The following is a 24,452-nucleotide window of genomic DNA, read 5'->3' as shown; positions in this document are numbered from 1 at the left end:
GCAGTATTGACACGGCTGGATAAAAAACATACCCGATTTAATCTGGTTACCACTCCTACCCAGTAACTAGAATATGCATATACTTATTACATATGGATAGAAAACACCCTAAATTTTCTAAAACTGTTTGAATGGTGTCTGTGAGTATAACAGAACTCAAATGGCAGGTCAAAACCTGAGAGATTCCTTTACAGGAAGTGGCCTGTCTGACCATTTCTTGAACTTCTTTTCCATCTCTATCATTTACTAAGGATCTCTGCTCTAACGTGACACTTCCCACGTCGTCCATAGGCGCTCAGAGCCCGGGAAAAAACAGAATGTCGTCATTCCAGCCCCAGGCTGAAACACATTATCGCCTTTCTCAAGTGGCCGATCAAGGGACACTGGGCTTATGCTCGTGACCCCGACCGCCCCCGCCTTTGGGATTTTTTCCTCTGTTTGCCGAAAAGGAGATTCCCTGTCGGAATATTATCGCTTTTCTAAAATGTCGTAAAAATTGATTTTAAACAGCGGTTGACATGCTTCGAAGTACGGTAATGGAATACTTAGAATTTTATTGTCACGAATTGCGCCATGCGCGCGACACTTCTTTACTATTTCGGATAGTGTCTGGAACGCACGAACAAAACGCCGCTATTCGGATATAACGATGGATTATTTTGGACCAAACCAACATTTGTTATTGAAGTAGCAGTCCTGGGTGTGCATTCTGACGAAGACAACAAAAGGTAATCAAACTTTTAACTTTTCCACTTCTGAGAGCCTATGGCAGCCGTAGGAAGTGTCACGTAACAGCAGAGATCCTTTTTAATGGATAGAGATGGCAAAGAAGGCCAAGAAATGGTCAGACAGGGTACTTCCTGTACAGAATCTTCTCAGGTTTTGACCTGCCATTTGAGTTCTGTTATACTCACAGACACCATTCAAACAGTTTTAGAAACTTTGGAGTGTTTTCTATCCAAAGCCAATAATTATATGCATATTCTAGTTACTGGGCAGGAGTAGTAACCAGATTAAATCAGGTACGTTTTTTATCCAGCCGTGTCAATACTGCCCCCTAGCCCTAACAGGTTAACACAACACCTAGTGACCTCATCAAGTAGCAGCAGGGATATGTTGTGGTGATTCATTTAGAGAGAGAAAATGAGAGACAGAGGAGAGAGAGATGAGAGAGAGATGAGAGAGAGAGAGACAACATTAATAATACCATCAATAATAGCAATAATAATATAATCAGTCACACCAGTCTGTAATGCATTATGAAAACATTTACACATTTATACAGTCAGTTAAGGGAAGAAATTATTATCATTTAACCTCCATAACAGTCCTAATTTAACACTTTATAACATTCCTTCAGTACTGTAGGCGTTAAAACAGACGTAATATGAATATCCTCTGTGTTACTTATAGATTCAGATGAGCTTGCTGTGATTTGCCAACGTGAACTCAAATCTAATCTAAAGAAAAAGTTTCAATGTGTATTTGAGGGGATCGCCAAACAAGGAAACCCAACACTTCTCAATAAGATCTACACAGAGCTCTACATCACAGAGGGTGGAACAGGAGAGGTCAATAATGAACATGAGCTGAGACAGATTGAGACAACAACCAGGAAACAAACAAGACCAGAGACTTCAATCAAATGTAACGACATCTTCACACCCTTAACTGGACAAGACAAACTTATCAGAACTGTGCTGACAAAGGGAGTCGCTGGCATTGGAAAAACAGTCTCTGTGCAGAAGTTCATTCTGGACTGGGCTGAAGGAAAAGCAAATCAGGATGTCCAATTTGTATTTTCCTTCCCTTTTCGGGAGCTGAATTTGATGAAAGGGGACAAACACACATTGAATGAACTTCTGAATCACTTCTCAATGGAAACAAAACAATCAAGAATCTCCAACTACAACAAGTACAAAGTTCTATTCATCTTTGATGGTCTGGATGAGTGCCGACTGCCCCTAGACTTCCAGAAGAACAAGATCTGTTGTGACGTCACAGAGTCAACCTCAGTGGATGTTCTGCTGACAAATCTCATCATGGGAAATCTGCTTCCCTCTGCTCTCCTCTGGATAACTACCCGACCTGCAGCAGCCAATAAGATCCCTTCAGGGTGTGTTGACCAGGTGACAGAGGTACGAGGGTTCAATGACCCACAGAAGGAGGAGTACTTCAGGAAGAGATTCAGTGATGAGGACCTGGCCAGCAGAATCATCTCACACATAAAGACATCAAGGAGCCTCCACATCATGTGCCACATTCCAGTCTTCTGTTGGATTTCTGCAACAGTCCTTGAACACTTGCTGAAACATAAGAGAGAAGAGATGCCCAAGACTCTGACTGAGATGTACACACACCTTGTGGTGTTTCATACCAAACAGAAGAATGAAAAGTATATTGGGAAAGAAGAGACAGGTCCACACTGGAATAAAGAGAGCATTCTGTCACTGGGAAAACTGGCTTTTCAACAGCTTGTGAATGGCAATCTGATTTTCTATGAAGAAGACCTGAAAGAGGCTGGCATTGATGTCAATGAAGCCTCAGTGTACTCAGGATTGTGCACAGAGCTCTTTAAAGAGGAATGTGGGCTGTACCAGGACAAGGTGTACTGCTTTGTTCATCTGAGCATTCAGGAGTTTCTTGCTGCTGTATATGTGTTCCTCTCATTCATCAACAACAATGACAATCTCATGGACAAACTGCAAACAAAATCCAATAACTTTTCTTCGCTTTTCAGAGATGAGCCTGAAATTACTTTTTACAAGAGTGCTGTGGATAAGGCCTTACAAAGTGAGACAGGAAACCTGGACCTTTTCCTCCGCTTCCTTCTGGGCCTCTCACTGGAGTCCAATCAGAAGTACTTACAAGGTCTACTGACAAAGACAAGAAGCAGCTCAGAGACACATGAAGAAACAGTCAAGTACATCAAGGAGAAAATCAGGAAGAATCCCTCTCCAGAGAGGAGCATCAATCTGTTCCACTGTCTGAATGAACTGAATGACCATTCTCTAGTGCAGGAGGTCCAAAGCTACCTGAGGTCAGGAAGTATCTCAGAAGCCAAACTGTCACCTGCACAGTGGTCAGCTCTGGTCTTTGTGTTGCTGACTTCAGAAAAGGAGCTGGATGTGTTTGACCTGAAGAAATACTACAGATCAGAGAAAGGTCTTCTGAGGCTGCTGCCAGTGGTCAAAGCCTCCAGAGCTGCTCTGTGAGTACATCAAATGACATATAAGAACTAATCATCAGGAAGAAATATTCAGTTTAGAGAAAAATATATTATAAAATGTATACAATATTATATTGAAATACATATTGAAGCAATGCATTGATTATCACATTAGTATAACATATTTACTGTACAATTCTAGGAGACGGAAGATTAATCTATATGTTGTTTGAGAGAATAAACCAAATGCATCAGCCATTGTCCTTCTACACTACTCGTTAAATTAACAGTGTGTTTGTGAAGTCATGATGATCTCTTTGTCAGGCTGTCAGGCTGTGGAGTCACAGAGGAAGGCTGTGCTTCTCTGGTCTCAGCTCTGGAGTCAAACCCCTCACACCTGAGAGAGCTGGACCTGAGTAACAATGACCTAAATGATTCAGGAGCGGAGCTGCTCTCTGCTGGACTGGGGAATCCCCACTGTAAACTGGAGACTCTGAGGTCAGTATTCCTGTAGTTGGTCAACAAGTGATAACTGTTCACCAGATTCACATGCGTTTACACATAGTCAACATCATATGTGTTTGGACAGTGAAGCTTACAGTTTTAAATTTGGTGCTATGCTCCAGCATTTTGTATTTGAGATAGAATGTTTCATGTTAGGTGACAGTACAGAATGTCACCTTTAATGCAAAGGTATTCATACATATATATTTTACTGTTTAGAAATGAAAGCACTTTATGTGTGAAGTTCTCCCATTTGAAGAAGTCTTAATTATTTTGACAATTTCACTTATATTTTGTTAAAGTTGTCATCCGTTTAGTATTTGGTGCCATATTCCATGCCTGCAGTGATTACATCAAGCTTGTAACTCTACAAACTTGTTGAATGCATTTGCAGTTTGTCTTGGTTGTGTTTGGATTATGTTTTGACTAATAGTCATTGAATGGTGAGTAATGTCCTGTCATTTTGGAGTCACTTCACTTGTATTGTCAGTAAGAATAGAAGATGTTTCTGAACACTTCTACATTCATGTGGATGCTACCATGGTTATGAATAATCAGGAATGAATCGTGAATAATGACTAATAACAAAGTTATAGAGGCACATAGATCAGAATAAATGCTAACCTCCCCTTTTATTGGTAATGGTGAGATTAGCATGTTTTGTTGTAGCCTCTGTAAATTTCTCATTCATTATTATTCAATATTCATTCATTGCAGCCTCTGTTATTGGTAATGGTGAGAGGTTAGCATGTTTTGTTGCATCCTCTGTTATTGGTAATGGTGAGAGGTTAGTATGTTTTGTTGTAGCCTCTGTTATTGGTAATGGTGAGAGGTTAGCATGTTCTGTTGTAGCCTCTGTTATTGGTAATGGTGAGGTTAGCATGTTTTGTTGTAGCCTCTGTTATTGGTAATGGTGAGAGGTTAGCATGTTTTGTTGTAGCCTCTGTTATTGGTAATGGTGAGAGGTTAGTATGTTTTGTTGTAGCCTCTGTTATTGGTAATGGTGAGAGGTTAGCATGTTTTGTTGTAGCCTCTGTTATTGGTAATGGTGAGAGGTTAGCATGTTTTGTTGTAGCCTCTGTTATTGGTAATGGTGAAGGTTAGCATGTTTTGTTGTAGCCTCTGTAACTTTCTCACTCATTATTATTCATGATTAATTCATGATCTTACTCAATCATGGAATCATCAGGTTTAATTTAGTAGTGTTTAGAGACAATTTATCTACTCACTTATAAAGAAAATTACTCCAGCCACCATTAATACTGGGCAAAACTGTGTTGTTTGTTTTGTTGCAATGCTTTGCTTTATCTTTGCCAGGTCGCATTTGTAAATGAGAACTTGTTCTCAACTGCCCTACCTGGTTAAATGAAGGTGAAATAAAAATGAAAAAAAACTCAAAAACTATAAACTCAACCAAAACAAAATGCACATGGAATCAACAAGTTTGAGTCACAAGCTTGATCTAGTCGTTGCTTTCAAGGAATATCGGACCAAATACTAAACTTTTAACTACTTTAATACACTATGAGTGAATTGGTCAGAATACTTATGACTTCTTCAAATGGGGGGACAAGATACATAAAGTGCTTTCATTTCTAAGCATGAAACAGATATGTATATAAGGGAACACCCCCTTGAAATGGACAAAATAACATGGGAACATATTGGCACCGCACAATCATACAAACAATGGACAATACCACCCAATTTCGTCCACATTCATCCAAATCATATTGCAAATTTCATATGGAAAATGCCAAGTGTCAAACCCCAAAAATCCTATAGATGGCAAGCGCGCTCCACCGTGAATTTTCTTATTGCAAATGTAACACAAGTCAAGACCCAAGAGTACTTTTTTTTTTTGCTTGTCCATAAGGCATATGTTTTGTGCATTTGCAATATGATTTCATAGGAAGTCAAAAGTCGAAGACAAAAGTCACTTTTTTAAATTTTTTATGCCAAATTCCATAAGAAATTTCCAAATACAATATGAAAGTATTGAATGTGCCAAATCAGGATGTTTTGTCCATTTGCCATGTACGATCATAGGAAGTCGGTTTCCAAACCCAAAAGTCAGTGAACCATGTCCAAATGGCATTTATACTGCCCAAATGATATATAGCCCTTTGTTAAGCCATGAATCAACCTAGATGGTCTATTTGTCATGTATGATGAGGGAGAAGTGGGACACTTGTTTTTAAAGGATTTTTTGAAAAACGTCCAAAATGACCAGGGGTGCCCCCTATTGGATGGATACGAGTGGGGGGTGCTCCCTACCCAAACCTTAGTCCCCTTGCTCCCCCCTAAAGGCATTAAAAACCATTTTAAAAATGTGCTTCTGATAACCCATTCCAATCACCAGGTGCACGGCTGTACATTGACTGGTCCAATGAACTCGGGATGGCCGGGCAGTGACTGTGGTTCCTCTCCATAGCTCGTTGTGTTGATTTCATCATGTACATTTGGTGATGTTTTTTCACTGTTGAATCATATTGCAAATGCACGTTACATTTGCAACATGTTTCAATGGACATTTAGCATCACGAATTTGACATGCTCAAAAATACTGCAGAAATGCGTAATCGACTGGCCCAATGAACTCGGGATGGCCGGGAAGTGACTGTGGTTCCTCTCCATCGCTCGTTGTGTTGATTTCATCATGTACATTTGGTGATGTTTTTTCACTGTTGAATCATATTGCAAATGCGCTTTACATTTGCAATATGTTTCATTGGGCATTTAGCATCACGAATTTGACATGCTCAAAAATACTGCAGAAATACGTAATCGACTGGCCCAATACACTCGGGATGGCCCGGAAGTGACTGTGGTTCCTCTCCATCGCTCGTCACCCAGCAAGTCATCGTCCATCAGTCAATTAGATGTCATTCTGACACCAAACTGATACCATCTGACACCAAATCCACTTTTTCCAACTCGTTTAGAAGCCAACTATCACATATATCAGAGCAGGCCCATAAATCACAGCACCTTCAGTTTAAACCATAATCAAAGAATAAAACACGTAGTTACGTTTTAGCTGTGGGTCCAGCTCTGACATTATGTATAGGCCTATGTGAGGTGACCCTGAATCCCGAGTTTCAGCTCGATAGGTAATTCGGTGCCGGAGCAACAACCTTAATTGGTGCTGAAAATCCACTTTTTCCGGGCGTTGCTACGGGGTCCTTGAATGAGCTATCGGACAGAAACGTTGGTGTCCGTCTCTATGGGCCGAGGTGGTTTAAATGCACAGTTTTGCGACCATGGGACATTTCTAAATGTCGCCGTTTTCATGATGTTAAAATGAATTGAAGATATTGCAAATGTACGAGGCTGTTTCTCGGTCTGAGAACCATCTAGAGCCACATAACTCACCGAGCACTATCAACTTGAGCTCTAGAACAGGTTTCTAAAGTTTCAGAGCTCTAGGTCTGATGGTTCTTTGACAGTTTGAACAAAAGTAACTATTGCGGGCTCTGTGTGTCTCTAGGCCCCACACTATCACTCCATCCGTGCTGTTTGTGTGTATTATTTTTTCTTGCAAATCCGATGAGATAAATTACTGATTGACAGATAAATTACTGATTTACAGTTCATGAGGGTTACCTAGTCACACATATGAGGTTTTGAAATGATCTGACTTTTTTAACCCTTCAAAACAGCCCCTGTGACCCATATTTAAGGCACTTCCAGTTTGCACAGGAAGCTATAAGTTTAGACATATACTGATTGGGGTATGCTCTTACCGAATCCTGAGATTAAAGTCTCTATGTTAAGAATTGACTGATCTACACAGGGTTGAATGCAGTGCTTTTCACAATCTGCAGGCTGGTTATATCAAAACACCTTTAGGGTGTTTATAACAACTTCCGGTTGCTCCAGGACGCTTAGAATCGACACGGGTAGACCTCATAGTGGCCTGATTGATAATCATCAAAGACAGGTTCATAAGGCATTCATAACCCACATAGGCTTCAGGTAGAATATAGGGTAATAGGCAATGAAATTCCTATGGGGAGAGATGTCATTGTAAACTGTGAGATTTAAACACCTTCTTTTCACTGTTAACCTCTATGGGCTAGGTGGGACGCAGGCGTCCCACCCGTGGTGCACTCCATCAACAGCAGGTGCATTTCAAGAGCGGCAAATTTGAATCCAAATAAATGTCAAAATTCAAATTTTTCAAACATACAACTATTTTACACCCTTTGAAAGATAAACATCTCCTTAATCTAACCACGTTTTACGATTTCAAAAAGGTTTTATGGCGAAAGCATAAATTTAGAGTATGTTAGGACAGTACATTTACAAGAGTTGTGTGTAATGTTTTGTCAATTCAAAGACAGGGTCACCAAAACCATAAAACCAGCTATAATGATGCACTAACCTTTTACAATCTCCATCAGATGACACTCCTAGGACATTATGTTTGACAATGCATGCATTTTTAGTTCTATCAAGTTCATATTTATATCCAAAAACAGCGTTTTACTATGGCATTGATGTTTAGGAAATCGTTTCCCTCCAATAACCGGCAGTCAAGTCAGCATCACAAATTAAATAATTAAAATTAGAAAACATTGGTAAAATATTATATTGTCATTTAAAGAATTATAGATTTACATCTCTTGAACGCAATCAACTTGCCAGATTTAAAAATAACCTTACTGGGAAATCACACTTTGCAATAATCTGAGCACTGCGCCCAGAAAAATACGCGTTGCGATACAGACTAGTCGTCATGTTGGGGAGATCTAAAATCGAAAATACTATGTAAATAATCCATTACCTTTGATTCTCTTCATCAGATGTCACTTCCAGGTATCACAGGTCCATAACGAATGTAGTTTTGTTCAAAAAAGCTCATCATTTATGTCCAAAAATCTCCGTCTTGTTAGCACATGATCTAAGCCCGCCGGACTTCACTTCATGAACGAGGGGAAAAAATATATTTACGTTCGTTCAAACATGTCAAACGTTGTATAGCATAAATCATTAGGGCCTTTTTTAACCAGAACATGAATAATATTCAAGGTGGACGAATGCATACTCTTTTATAACGTATTGGAACGAGGGTACCCAACATGAACTCGCGCGCCAGGTGTCTAATGGGCCATCATAGTTCCATGGCTCTTGTTCGGTCAGATCTCCCTCCAGAAGACTCAAAACACTTTGTAAAGGCTGGTGACATCTAGTGGAAGCAATAGGAAGTGCCAAAATATTCCTCAGCCCCTGTGTTTTTCAATGGCATAGGTTTAAAGGTAATACAACACATCAGATATCCACTTCCTGTCAGAAAATGTCTCAGGGTTTTGCCTGCCAAATGAGTTCTGTTATACTCACAGACACCATTCAAACAGTTTTAGAAACTTTAGAGTGTTTTCTATCCATATATAATAAGTATATGCATATTCTAGTTACTGGGTAGGATTAGTAACCAGATTAAATCGGGTACATTTTTTTTATCCAGCCGTGCAAATACTGCCCCCTAGCCCTAACAGGTTAATGGTTAATGCCACACGGTCAAGGTTAGGCTTGCACAGATTGGGAGGACCTCAGGAACGTTCCTGAGGTTGAATTGTGCTTCTAACCCTAACGGTTCTCTCGCTGTCACCCAAAAGCACTTGAAATTTAGGGCCAGGCTTCATTATGGGCCTACTTTTTCTCACGGTCGCTGTGCTCAGACCGAGCGAGCTACGGTCAAGCGGGGCATCTCGTTGAACTCGGCACAGCCTAGAGATAATGGTAATGCCATTGCAGGCTCTGTTTGTCTTTAAGCACCGCACTCTGTCTCTCCATCCTTGCTGTGTGTGTGTGTGTGTGTGTGTGTGTGTGTGTGTGTGTGTGTGTGTGTGTGTGTGTGTGTGTGTGTGTGTGTGTGTGTGTGTGTGTGTGTGTGTGTGTGTGTGTGTGTGAGAGAGAGTTTTTCTTTGACATCTGATGGGATATATGACTGATTTACAGTTCAGGAGGGTTGCCTAATCACACATATGAAGTTGTGGAAAGATCAGACCTTTTTAACCTTTCGAAACAGCCCCTATGACACCACTTTAAGGCACTTCTGGTTGACACAGGAAGCTGAAAGTGAGCACATATCCTCCTTGGATTAGGCTCTTATAGAATATTGAGATGTAAGTCTTTACATTAAGAACTGACTTATTTACAGAGGGTTGAACGGGTGTGTGTTATTTCAGAAAATCACAGATAATCACAGAAATCTCACAGAGCTCTGAAACCCGCCTTAACGGATTCATCTGAACACGCTGCAACTGGATCTGTAACTTTTTTGAAAAACAAAAACCTTTTTTTGAACATCACCAATTGTACAAAGTACAATTTCTCTTAAATTACAATAGATAAATGGCTGGTTCTTTTTTCCTGAAACCGTAGGATCATGTACTTTGACGTGAAGCAGTCAAATTAGCGCTCTATTTTCATTTTTGACCTTTAATCCCAGAAAAATGGCCATAACTCAAAAAGCGTTGAGGCCTAGACTCCATCTTGTTCGGGGCCAACTGCCCATTATGCCAAACCTATGCTCACCAAGTTTCGTCTTCGAAGTCTTTTCCGTTTAGGAGAAAAGGCCACGTCGTGATTGGTGATGTTTGTTACATTTGCAATATGTTTCCATTTGCCCTCTTGTGGTATAATCCGGGACAGGTGAAAAATGACAACAAATTTAACATTTTATAAAGCGGAAACCGAATGTTCGAGAGACTCCGTTCGATGACTTCCCGGAAGATCCGGCCCCTGTGCACGGCCCAACGCCACCTGGAAATTTTACAAACGTTCGCGGACGTCTAGTAAGGGACTGTAAATTTGCAATATGCACTTTCTCATCGATCATACAGCAAATACCGAAATGTTCCCTTCAAGTATGAAAATACGCTTAAATACAAGGTGACATTATATACTGTCACCTCATATGAAACATTTGATCTGAAATCCAAATTGCTGGAGTATAGAGCAACATTTAAAATGTTAGCTTCACTGTCAAAATAGATATGGTGTGGACTGTATACTCAATACAATCTAAATCTGATACCTCACTGTCTGTCTTTTGACTGATACTGCTTTTAAAACTGGTCTGGTCAATACTCAAATATTTGTACTATACATGTTTCTATCTGCAGGTAATACTTGGATAATTTGTTATTTCTACTAATGACACATTAATTTATGAATAGATATGGAAGGTTTCAGGACACTGATACCTAAATATGTTGAAAAAAATATACTGCCACTATTTTCACCAACAAAGAATAGCAGTGTGGTTTTAATATTATTTTATTCTTTGCAGGCTGTCACGCTGTCTACTCACAGAGGAAGGCTGTGCTTCTCTGGTCTCAGCTCTGAGGTCAGACCCCTCACACCTGAGAGAGCTGGATCTGAGTAACAATGACCTGAAGGATTCAGGAGTGAAGCTGCTCTCTGCTGGACTGGAGAATCCCTACTGTAAACTGGAGACTCTGAGGTCAGTATTCCTGTAGTTGGTCAACAAGTGATAACTGTTCACCAGATCCACATGTGTTTACCAGGCACACAAAGTCCACACCATATGTGTTTGGACAGTGAAGCTTACAGTTTTAAATTTGGTGCTATGCTCCAGCATTTTTGGATTTGAGATATAATGTTTCATATTAGGTGACAGTACAGAATGTCACCTTTTATTTGAGGTTAATGGTGAGGTTAGTATGTTTTGTTGTAGCCTCTGTTATCGGTAATGGTGAGAGGTTAGTATGTTTTGTTGTAGCCTCTGTTATTGGTGATGGTGAGAGGTTAGCATGTTTTGTTGTAGCCTCTGTTATTGGTAATGGTGAGAGGTTAGCATGTTTTGTTGTAGCCTCTGTTATTGGTAATGGTGAGAGGTTAGCATGTTTTGTTGTAGCCTCTGTTATTGGTAATGGTGAGAGGTTAGCATGTTTTGTTGTAGTCTCTGTTATTGGTAATGGTGAGAGGTTAGCATGTTTTGTTGTAGCCTCTGTTATTGGTAATGGTGAGAGGTTAGCATGTTTTGTTGTAGTCTCTGTTATTGGTAATGGTGAGAGGTTAGCATGTTTTGTTGTAGCCTCTGTTATTGGTAATGGTGAGAGTTTAGCATGTTTTGTTGTAGCCTCTGTTATTGGTAATGGTGAGAGGTTAGCATGTTTTGTTGTGGCCTCTGTTATTGGTAATGGTGAGAGTTTAGCATATTTTGTTGTAGGCTCTGTTATTGGTAATGGTGAGAGGTTAGCATGTTTTGTTGTAGCCTCTGTTATTGGTAATGGTGAGAGGTTAGCATGTTTTTTTGTAGCCTCTGTTATTGGTAATGGTGAGAGGTTAGCATGTTTTGTTGTAGCCTCTGTTATTGGTAATGGTGAGAGGTTAGCATGTTTTGTTGTAGCCTCTGTTATTGGTAATGGTGAGAGGTTAGCATGTTTTGTTGTAGCCTCTGTTATTGGTAATGGTGAGAGGTTAGCATGTTTTGTTGTAGCCTCTGTTATTGGTAATGGTGAGAGGTTAGCATGTTTTGTTGTAGCCTCTGTTATTGGTAATGGTGAGAGATTAGCATGTTTTGTTGTAGCCTCTGTTATTGGTAATGGTGAGAGGTTAGCATGTTTTGTTGTAGCCTCTGTTATTGGTAATGGTGAGAGGTTAGCATGTTTTGTTGTAGCCTCTGTTATTGGTAATGGTGAGAGGTTAGCATGTTTTGTTGTAGCCTCTGTTATTGGTAATGGTGAGAGATTAGCATGTTTTGTTGTAGCCTCTGTTATTGGTAATGGTGAGAGGTTAGCATGTTTTGTTGTAGCCTCTGTTATTGGTAATGGTGAGAGGTTAGCATGTTTTGTTGTAGCCTCTGTTATTGGTAATGGTGAGAGTTTAGCATGTTTTGTAGCCTCTGTAACTTTCTCACTCATTATTATTCATTGTTCATTCATGATCTTTCTTGATCATGGCAGTCACATGCCTGATGTAGTCATTGTGTTCAAAGAATATGGGACCAAATACTCAACTTCTGACTACTTTAATACAATATAAGTGAATTGGTCAGAATTCTTATGACTTCTTCAAATATGGGGACTAGATACATAAAGTGCTTTTATTTTTATAAATGGTGAATCAGATATGTATGAAAATATCCTCAAATTGAAGGTGACATGATATACTGTCACCTCATATGAAACATTTGATCTGAAATCTAAAATGCGGGAATATAGATCCACATTTAAAATGTTAGCTTCACTGTCAAAATAGATTTGGTGTGGACTGTATACTGAATACAATCTTAATCTGATACCTCACTGTCTGTCTTGACTGATACTTTTTTATTTTATTTATTTCACCTTTATTTAACCAGGTAGGCAAGTTGAGAACAAGTTCTCATTTACAATTGCGACCTGGCCAAGATAAAGCAAAGCAGTTCGACAACATACAAAAACACAGAGTTACATATGGAGTAAAACAACATACAATCAATGATACAGTAGACAAAAATAAGACTATATACAATGTGAGCAAATGATGTGAGATACGGGAGGTAAAGGCAAAAAAAGGCCATGGTGGCAAAGTAAATAAAGTATAGCAAGTAAAACACTGGAATGGTAGAATTATAAATTGAAGAAAGTTCAAAGTTAAAATATAAATAATATGGTGCAAAGGAGCAAAATAATAAATAAAATAAATAAATACAGTAGGGGAAGAAGTAGTAGTTTGGGCTAAATTATAGATGGGCTATGTACAGGTGCAGTGATCTGGGAGCTGCTCTGATAGCTGGTGCTTAAAGCTAGTGAGGGAGATAAGTGTTTCCAGTTTCAGAGATTTTTGTAGTTCGTTCCAGTCATTGGCAGCAGAGAACTGGAAGGAGAGACGACCAAAGGAGGAGTTGGCTTTAGGGGTGACCAGAGAGATATACCTGCTGGAGCGCGTGCTACAGGTGGGTGCTGCTATGGTGACCAGTGAGCGGAGATAAGGGGGGACTTTACCTAGCAGGGTCTTTTAGATGACCTGGAGCCAATGTGTTTGGCGACGATTATGAAGCGAAGGCCAGCCAACGAGAGCGTACAGGTCGCAGTGGTGGGTAGTATATGGGGCTTTGGTGACAAAACGGATTGCACTGTGATAGACTGCATCCAGCTTGTTGAGTAGGGTATTGGAGGCTATTTTGTAAATGACATCGCCGAAGTCGAGGATTGGTAGGATGGTCAGTTTTACGAGGGTATGGTTGGCAGCATGAGTGAAGGATGCTTTGTTGCGAAATAGGAAGCCAATTCTAGATTTAACTTTGGATTGGAGATGAGTGATGTGAGTCTGGACGGAGAGTTTACAGTCTAACCAGACACCTAGGTATTTGTAGTTATCCACAAATTCTAAGTCAGAACCGTCCAGAGAAGTGATGCTGGACAGGCGGGCAGGTGCAGGCAGCGATCGGTTGAAGATCATGCATTTACTTTTACTTGTATTTAGGAGCAGTTGGAGACCACGGAAGGAGAGTTGTATGGCATTGAAGCTCGTCTGGAGGGTTGTTAACACAGTGTCCAAAGAAGGGCCAGAAGTATACAGAATGGTGTCGTCTGCGTAGAGGTGGATCAGAGATTCACCAGCAGCAAGAGCGACATCATTGATGTATACAGAGAAAAGAGTTGGCCCAAGAATTGAACCCTGTGGTAGCCCCATAGAGACTGCCAGAAGTCCGGACAGCAGGCCCTCCAATTTGACACACTGAACTCTATCAGAGAAGTAGTTGGTGAACCAGGCGACGCAATCGTTTGAGAAACCAAGGCTACTGAGTCTGCCGATGAGGATGTGGTGATTAACAGAGTCAAAAGCTTTGGCCAGGTCAATGAATACGGCAGCACAGTATTGTTTCTTATCGATGGCGGGTACGATGTCGTTTAGGACCTTGAGCGTGGCTGAGGTGCACCCATGACCAGCTCTGAAACCAGATTGCATAGCGGAGAGGGTGCGGTGGGATTCGAAATGGTCGGTAATTTGTTTGTTGACTTGGCTTTCGAAGACCTTAGAAAGGCTGGGTAGGATGGATATAGGTCTGTAGCAATTTGGGTCAAGAGTGTCACCTCCTTTGAAGAGGGGGATGACAACAGCTGCTTTCCAATCTATGGGAATCTCAGACGACACGAAAGAGAGGTTGAACAGGCTAGTAATAGGGGTTGCAATAATTTCGGCAGATAATTTTAGAAAGAAAGGGTCCAGATTGTCAAGCCCAGCTGATTTGTAGGGGTCCAGATTTTGCAGCTCTTTCAGAACATCAGCTGAATGGATTTGGGAGAAGGAGAAATGGGGGAGGCTTGGGCGAGTAGCTGTGGGGGGTGCAGTGCTGTTGAATGCAGTAGGGGTAGTTAGGTGGAAAGCATGGCCAGCCGTAGAAAAATGCTTATTGAAATTCTCAATTATAGTGGGCTTATCGGTGGTGACAGAGTTTCCTATCCTCAGTGGGCAGTTGGGAGGAGGTGTTCTTATTCTCCATGGACTTTAGTGTCCCAGAACTTTTTAGAGTTTGAGTTGCAGGAAGCAAATTTCTGTTTGAAAAAGCTAGCCTTGGCGTTTCTAACTGCCTGTGTTTATTGATTTCTAACTTCTCTGAAAAGTTGCATATCGCGGGGGCAGTTCGATGCTAATGCAGAACGCCACAGGATATTTTTGTGTTGGTTAAGGGCAGTCAGGTCTGGGGAGAACCAAGGGCTATATCTGTTCCTGGTTCTAAATTTCTTGAAAGGGGCATGCTTATTAAAGATGGTGAGGAAGGCATTTAAAAAAAATAACCAGGCATCCTCTACTGACGGGATGAGGTCAATATCTTTCCAGGATACCAGGGCCAGGTCGATTAGAAAGGCTTGCTCGTTGAAATGTTTCAGGGAACGTTTGACAGTGATGAGTGGAGGTCGTTTGACCTCTGAACCATTACGGGTGCAGGCAATGAGGCAGTGATCGCTGAGATCTTGGTTGAAAACAGCAGAGGTGTATTTAGAGGGCACGTTGGTTAGGATGATATCTATGAGGGTGCCAGTGTTTGCGGCTTTGGGGTTGTACCTGGTGGGTTCATTAATAATTTGTGTGAGATTGAGGGCATCAAGCTTGGATTTTAGGATGGCTGGGGTGTTAAGCATGTCCCAGTTTAGGTCACCTAGCAGCACGAGCTCTGAAGATAGATGGGGGGCAATCAGTTCACATATGGTGTCTAGAGCACAGCTAGGGGCCGAGGAGGGTCTATACCAGGCGGCGACGGTGAGAGACTTGTTTTTGGAGAGGTGGATTTTTAAAAGTAGAAGTTCAAATTGTTTGGGTACAGACCTGGATAGCAGGACAGAGCTCTGCAGGCTATCTCTGCAGTAGATTGCAACACCGCCCCCTTTGGTCGTTCTATCTTGTCTGAAAACGTTGTAGTTAGGGATGAAGATTTCTGTCACGTCCTGACCAGTAGAGGGTGTAGTTGGGTCAGGACGTGGCAGAAGCGAGTGTGTGTTTTTTATTGTTTCATTGATTTTGGCCGTGTGACTTCCAATCAGGCACAGCTGTAGAGGGTTGTGGTTGATTGGGAGTCACACATAAGTTGCCTACGTTTCCTTTGTGTTTCGTGGGTAAATGTTCTTGTCATTGTGGTTGCACCTGACAGGACTGTGTTGGCTGTCAGTTTTGTTGTTTTTGTAAATTGCATAGTGTTCGTTTAAATAAATATGACGAACCTTAACTCCGCCGCATTTTGGTCCACTTCTTCCTCAGACAGCCGTTACAATTTCAGAGTTTTTGGTGGATTTCCTAAGCCAAGATTCAGACACAGCTAGGACATCCGGGTTGGCAGAGTGTGCTAAAGCAGTGAATAAAACAAACTTAGGGAGGAGGCTTCTAATGTTAACATGCATGAAACCAAGGCTATTACGGTTACAGAAGTCATCAAAAGAGAGCGCCTGGGGAGTAGGAGTGGAGCCAGGCACTGCAGGGCCTGGATTCACCTCTACATCCCCAGAGGAGCAGAGAAGAATGAGTATAAGGGTAGGGCTAAAAGCTATAAGAATTGGTCGTCTGTGACGTCCAGAATAGAGAGAAAAAGGAGCAGGTTTCTGGGGGCGATAAAATAGCTTCAAGGTATAATGTACAGACAAAGGTATGGTGGGATGTGAATACAGAGGAGGTAAACCTAGGCATTTAGTGATGATGAGAGAGATATTGTCTCTAGAAACATCATTGAAACCAGAAGATGTCATAGCATGTGTGGGTAGAGGAACTGAGAGGTTGCATAAGGTATAATGAGCAGGGCTAGAGGCTCTACAGTGAAATAAGCCAATAAACACTAACCAGAACAGCAATGGACATTGCATATTGACATTGAGGAGAGGCATGCTTAGCCGAGTGATCAAAGGGTCCAGTGAGATTCAGACAGCTAGCCGGGCCATAGGTAGCAAGCTGGTGGAAGATGGAGGGAGGTCTGTTTTTAGCCACCTTGTGCGTTTCCGTCTGTGGGTTAGTGGGGTTCCGTGTGGAAGGGGGGGACCAGTCCAAGTTGGCAAAATAGTTAGTTATAGTGGCCCAAGAAAAGTGTCCGATAGACCTATTCAGATCGCAGCCGATAAGACAGCTAACGATTAACGATTAGTGGGCCGCAGATGGGCGATCAGGTTACGTCGCGACGGAGGGGCCAGTTGGATAACTCCCTCGGGCAGATAACGTCGGTGGTCCAGTCGTGAGGGCCCGATGGGTCTCCGCATCGGCAGTAAAGTTGGTCAGGATAGGTGATTGTAGCCCAGGGGACACTTCAGCTGGCTAGCTCAGGAAAAGCCCACGAGTGGCTGACGGAACTCTTCAGCTGGCTAGCTCCGGGATAATGTGTGTTAATTCCGGGACCGACGTTGCCAATAGTCACTCAGGTAGCAGCTAGTTAGTTGCAAGATCCAGGTGTAAATGTCCTGAGCCTGCGGTAGAAATCGGGGAAAGGAGAGAGAATAGGTCCGGTGTGCTCTGGTCTGAGTCGCGCTGTACAAAAACTGCCGATAGCTTTTCGAACTAATGGATAGCTGAAGACAGCTAACCGTGGCTAGCTGAACTCCAACGTTAGCCAGTGAAAATGGCTAACCTCTGGCTAGCTTCTGTTGTGGATTTCGGATTTGAGGTAAATAATACTTTCTTTTTTAAATTGGTGAGGCGGGTTGCAGGAGAGTGCTTTGAGGTTGAGTTGTAGAAGAAAAAAAAAAATGTAAAAAGATAATGCGAAGAAAAATATGTAAATATATATATACACGGGACACGACAAGAGGAGGGTAAAGGACGTCTGAACTGCTACGCCATCTTGGAAGAACTGCTTTATATACTTTATATACTGGTCTGGTCTGTCTACTCAAGTATTTGTACTTTAAATTTTTCTCTCTACAAGTGATATTATGATCATTTTTAAAAATGATACATCCATTAATTTATGAAAAGATATGGCAGGTTTCAGGACACTGATGTATCTGAATATATTGAAAAAATATACTGCCACTATTTTCACCACCAAAGAATAGCAGTGTGATTTTAAGATGATTTGACTCTTTGCAGGCTGTCAGGCTGTCTAGTTACAGAGGAAGGCTGTGCTTCTCTGGTCTCAGCTCTGAGGTCAAACCCCTCACACCTGAGAGAGCTGGATCTGAGTAACAATGACCTGAAGGATTCAGGAGTGAAGCTGCTCTCTGCTGGACTGGGGAATCCCCACTGTAAACTGGAGACTCTGAGGTCAGTATTCCTGTAGTTGGTCAACAAGTGATAACTGTTCACCAGATCCACATGTGTTTACCAGGCACACATAGTCCACACCATATGTGTTTGGACAGTGAAGCTTACAGTTTTAAATTTGGTGCTATGCTCCAGCATTTTGGATTTGAGATATAATGTTTCATATTAAGCGACAGTACAAAATGTCACCTTTTATTTGAGGATATTCATACATATCTTTGTTACTGTTTAAAAATGAATAGTGAATAATGACGAATAACAAAGTTATAGAGGCACAAAGATCAGAATAAATGCTAACCTCCTCTGTTATTGGTAATGGTGAGAGATTAGCATGTTTTGTTGTAGCCTCTGTTATTGGTAATGGTGAGAGGTTAGCATGTTTTGTTGTAGCCTCTGTTATTATTGTAGCCACATTTAAAATGTTAGCTTCACTGTCAAAATAGATATGGTGTAGACTGTATACTCAATACAATCTAAATCTGATACCTCACTGTCTGTCTTTTGACTGATACTGGTCTGGTCAGTCTACTCAAATATTTGTATTTGTATATTTGAATATGTTGAAAATAATATACTGCCACTATTTTCACCACCAAAGCATAGCAGTGTGATTTTAATATGATTTGACTCTTTGCAGGCTGTCAGGCTGTCTAGTCACAGAGGAAGGCTGTGCTTCTCTGGTCTCAGCTCTGAGGTCAAACCCCTCACACCTGAGAGAGCTGGACCTGAGCTACAATCACCCAGGAGACTCAGGAGTCAGACTGCTCTCTGCTGGACTGGAGGATCCACACTGCAGACTGGAGAAACTCAAGTATGTAGAGGGTTTATGTCAATATTCATATCAGACATGTTTGACTTATCAGGCTAGTTAATACTAACATTCTTAGTTATATGCTGACCGTGTGTGTGTTTGTGTGTGTGTGTGTGTGTGTGTGTGTGTGTGTGTGTGTGTGTGTGTGTGTGTGTGTGTGTGTGTGTGTGTGTGTGTGTGTGTGTGTGTGTGTGTGTGTGTGTGTGTGTGTGAGTTCAGGTGTATCCCTCAATGACTGTCTGTTCTTCTGCTTACCGCTACAGTGTGGAACATGGTGGAGCGAACACAATGGAACCTGGGCTTAGAAAATGTGAGTGTTGACATCTGTGAAGAACATTTAATTTTATTCTTTATTTACCTAAGAACAAATCCTTATTTTCAATGACAGCCTAGGGGTTAACTGCCTTGTTCTTCAAGGGAAGAATGACAGATTTGTACCTTGTCAGCTCGGGGATTCAAACTTGCAACCTATCAGTTACTAGTCTAACACTCTAACCACCTGTCGCCCCAAATATGACTAAGAATAAGTCTCAATTCAAGTTAAGTCAAAGTCAAAGACCACCATCTTTACTTACTTGGTCATATTAAATACCAGCAGTAGTTCTACAGAAGCAGAAATCAGGGACACCAAAGTTTACAAAGAGTTGATATGACAATGTGTGTGTGTCTGTGTATGTGTGTGGTGCGTTCATGTTACATAAGAAATGTGTGTTTGTGTTTATGATGAATACAGGTGATTGTTTGTGTAATTAATGGGAATAAGTGTGTTTTATATTACAATACAGTATAACATATGATCATTCAACAAGTCTCAAGTTACCTTAACTTCTCCTTTTGATACCTACAAACATCTACATTAAATGAATTAGTGAAAAGTGAGTTAACATTCTAATGTGAATGATGATGATTTGTAATATTGTGTCTGGTTTCATCCATCAGATGTCTGTGATCTAACACTGGACCTAAACACAGTAAACAGACTCCTCTCTCTGTCTGAGGAGAACAGAAAGGTGACATGTAGGAGAGAGGAGCAGCCGTATCCTGATCACCCAGAGAGATTTGAGGTCTGTGAACAGGTGCTGTGTAGAGAGGGTCTGACTGGGCGCTGTTACTGGGAGGTAGAGATGACTGGGAGAGGGGCTGTTATAGGACTGACATATAAAGGAATCAAAAGGAGAGGAAGGGTTAATGACTGTGGGATTGGATGCAATGACAAGTCCTGGAGTCTGATCTGCCATGACAACCGTCACAGAGCCTGGCACAATAATATCTCCACTACCATAGACGTCCCCTCCTCCAGCTCCCACAGAGTAGGAGTGTATCTGGACTGGCCAGCCGGCACTCTGTCCTTCTATAGAGCCTCCTCTGACACACTGACCCACCTGATCACATTCACCTCCACATTCACTGAGCCTCTCTATCCAGGGTTTAGGGTTTATGATGTTGACTCCTCAGTGTCCCTGAAATAATAACCTGATACACACACTGGACACACACACACACACACACACACACACACACACACACACACACACACACACACACACTCACTCGCACACACACACATGGACTCGCACACTCACACACTGGACTCGCACACTCACACACTGGACTCGCACACTGCACCACACACCTGGCACACTCACACACATACTGGACACACGAACACACACACACTGGACACACACACACACTAGACACACAAACACACACACACACACTTGACACACAAACACTGGATACACAAACACACACTGACACACATACACTGACACACATTGGATACACACACACACACACACACACTGGACTCACACACACACACACACACACACACACACACACACACACACACACACACACACACACACACACACACACACACACCCCCCCCTGGACTCACACACACACTGGACTCACACAAACTAGACACTCACACACACTAGACACTCACATACACACACACAGGACACATACACACACACACAGGACACATACATGCACACACTGGACACATACACACGCACACACTGGACACATACACACACACACACTGGACACATACACACATACACACACTGGACACACACACACACACACACTGGACACATACACACACACACACACACACACACACACTGGACACATACACACACACACTGGACATACACACTGGACACAAACAGACACACACACACACACACACACACACACACACACACACACACACACACACACACACACACACACACACACACACACACAGACTGGACACACACATACTGGACAGACACACACAGGACACACACACACACACTGGACTCACACACACTGGACACACTCAACACACACACACACACACACACACACACACACACACACACACACACACACACACACACTGGACACACACATACTGGACAGACACACACTGGACTCGCACACTCACACACTGGACTCAAACACACTGCACTCACACACACTGGACACACACACACACATACTAGACACACGAACACACACACACTGGACACATACACACACTGGACACACACACACACTGGACACACACACACTAGACACACAAACACACACACACACACACTTGACAAACAAACACTGGATACACAAACACACACTGACACACATACACTGACACACATTGGATACACACACACACACACAAACAATGGACTCACACACACACACACACACACACACACACACACACACACACACACACACACACACACACACACACACACCACACACACACACACACACTGGACACATACACACTGGACACATACACACATACACACACACACTGGACACATACACACACAGGACACATACACACACACACACACTGGACACATACACACACACACACACCTGGACACATACACACACACACTGGACATACACACTGGACACAAACAGACACACACACACAGACACACGCACACACACACACACACACACACACACACACACACACACTGGACACACACACACTGGACATACACACTGGACACACTCAACAAACACACACATACACACACAGACACACACTCACACATCTTCCTATAATTGTGAGGACCTTGACCCAGGATCTTCAAATGAGGACACCTCATTCCAGCACTAAGTGGTCCCACAAACACAGAGGTGAAAATATTACCAGAATATTCTGCAAATGTTGATGAAGACGTCGCTCAATCCACCCAAAACAACATGTAGTCTTTCCACAAGACTCCCATGAAGTTATAGTGTGACGTTATGAGTCGACGTTAAAGTAACATTCTCAGAACATACTGCACTTGTTTTATACTGTTTTAGATGTATCCTCTGTTTAAATATTTAAACTCTTACAATAACACCGTTAAAATACCAATGTGATAATTAGTTGTATGTCTTTTATGTTGAGTAACTAATTGTATAATTATATATGGACATACGCTCCATAGTTGTACAAGTATACAAGGATATATTGTACTTTTCATAATAAAACATACTTGAAAACAAGAAAAAACATGTTATTTGTGAAAACAATTTTGTTATTGATTTTACATTGCCTCTGTCAGTCTCAGGTTGACGTTTGTCATGAATCTTGACCTGGAGGCAGAACTGTGTGATTTCCTCTAGATATGCCAGCTGCAAAATCAAACTTGGCTGTGGAAAATAATGTTGTTTTATGGTCTTAATTTAAGGGAAGGATTAGCAGTGTGGTTAGGGTTAAGGTTAGGATTAAAATATGGTTTTATTACTTTGTAACTGTGCCAGCTAGTGACCACTTTGCTGAACTGCCTCCAGGGCAAGATTCATGACAATAAATGCCAACCTGCCTCCCAGTCATCCCCTCCTTATCTTTACAAGCCTGCAGAACATGCAAGCTAGTGATGTGGGGGTTCTCTCATAACCCTCAGTCCCCAGGTGGGTAGATGGCAGGTTTTCTAAAGAGAAGCTAGTGATGTGGGGGTTCTCTCATAACCCTCAGTCCCCAGGTGGGTAGATGGCAGGTTGTATTAAGAGAAGCTAGTGATGTGGGGGTTCTCTCATAACCCTCAGTCCCCAGGTGGGTAGATGGCAGGTTGAATAAAGAGAAGCTAGTGATGTGGGGGTTCTCTCATAACCCTCAGTCCCCAGGTGGGTAGATGGCAGGTTGTATAAAGAGAAGCTAGTGATGTGGGGGTTCTCTCATAACCCTCAGTCCCCAGGTGGGTAGATGGCAGGTTGTATAAAGAGAAGCTAGTGATGTGGGGGTTCTCTCATAACCCTCAGTCCCCAGGTGGGTAGATGGCAGGTTGAATAAAGAGAAGCTAGTGATGTGGTGGTTCTCTCATAACCCTCAGTCCCCAGGTGGGTAGATGGCAGGTTGAATAAAGAGAAGCTAGTGATGTGGGGTTTCTCTCATAACCCTCAGTCCCCAGGTGGGTAGATGGCAGGTTGTTTAAAGAGAAGCTAGTGATGTGGGGGTTCTCTCATAACCCTCAGTCCCCAGGTGGGTAGATGGCAGGTTGAATAAAGAGAAGCTAGTGATGTGGGGGTTCTCTCATAACCCTCAGTCCCCAGGTGGGTAGATGGCAGGTTGAATATAGAGAAAACAATAGGCTACATAAAAAAATCCATAAATGTATAATTATTGTGCAGTTTACACTAAGTGTACAAAACATTAAGGACACCTTTCTGTCCATGACAAACTGACCAGGCTTAACTCAATATTAGGAAGGTATCCTTAATATTTTGTCCACTCAGTGGCTCTGACCCTTTACGTAACAGACAATCCTCTATTCCGGGAACCTTCTTTAAATGTTCCCAAATGTTCCACACTGATACTCTCTCACAGCTGCTCCAGGGCCTCTTGGGTTGAGGAGTCATTCTCTTCTAACCTAATCACAGCTGCTCCAGGGCCTCTTGGGTTGAGGAGTCATTCTCTTCTAACCTAATCACAGCTGCTCCAGGGCCTCTTGGGTTGAGGAGTCATTCTCTTCTAACCTAATCACAGCTGCTCCAGGGCCTCTTGGGTTGAGGAGTCATTCTCTTCTAACCTAATCACAGCTGCTCCAGGGCCTCTTGGGTTGAGGAGTCATTCTCTTCTAACCTAATCACAGCTGCTCCAGGGCCTCTTGGGTTGAGGAGTCATTCTCTTCTAACCTAATCACAGCTGCTCCAGGGCCTCTGGGTTGAGGAGTCATTCTCTTCTAACCTAATCACAGCTGCTCCAGGACCTCTTGGGTTGAGGAGTCATTCTCTTCTAACCTAATCACA

The 24,452-nt window shown here is 42.1% G+C and overlaps 1 protein-coding gene across 3 annotated transcripts in view; it reads left to right on the top strand.

Annotated features, from left to right (window-relative positions):
- LOC106583736 (NLR family CARD domain-containing protein 3-like) overlaps positions 1-20,744 on the top strand; it is a 33,935-nt gene extending 13,191 nt beyond the window's left edge. For 2 of the 3 annotated variants that reach the window (XM_082972278.1, XM_082972277.1), the window contains 7 exons: positions 1,414-3,211; positions 3,494-3,667; positions 10,974-11,147; positions 18,200-18,373; positions 19,011-19,184; positions 19,448-19,494; positions 20,124-20,744. In XM_082972278.1, coding sequence (XP_082828404.1) covers positions 1,414-3,211; positions 3,494-3,667; positions 10,974-11,147; positions 18,200-18,373; positions 19,011-19,184; positions 19,448-19,494; positions 20,124-20,653 — 3,071 coding nt within the window. In that variant the 3' untranslated portion in view covers positions 20,654-20,744. Of the gene's footprint in view, positions 1-1,413; positions 3,212-3,493; positions 3,668-10,973; positions 11,148-18,199; positions 18,374-19,010; positions 19,185-19,403; positions 19,495-20,123 lie in introns of those variants that run through there. The other variant, XM_082972279.1, reaches the window with a different exon arrangement.
- The last annotated feature ends 3,708 nt before the right edge of the window (positions 20,745-24,452 follow it).

The sequence above is a fragment of the Salmo salar genome, unplaced genomic scaffold (genome assembly GCF_965601325.2).
Source record: "Salmo salar unplaced genomic scaffold, fSalSal1 ptg000619l, whole genome shotgun sequence".
Taxonomy (NCBI): Eukaryota; Metazoa; Chordata; class Actinopteri; order Salmoniformes; family Salmonidae; genus Salmo; species Salmo salar.
This window is presented reverse-complemented; position numbering and strand designations above follow the sequence as displayed.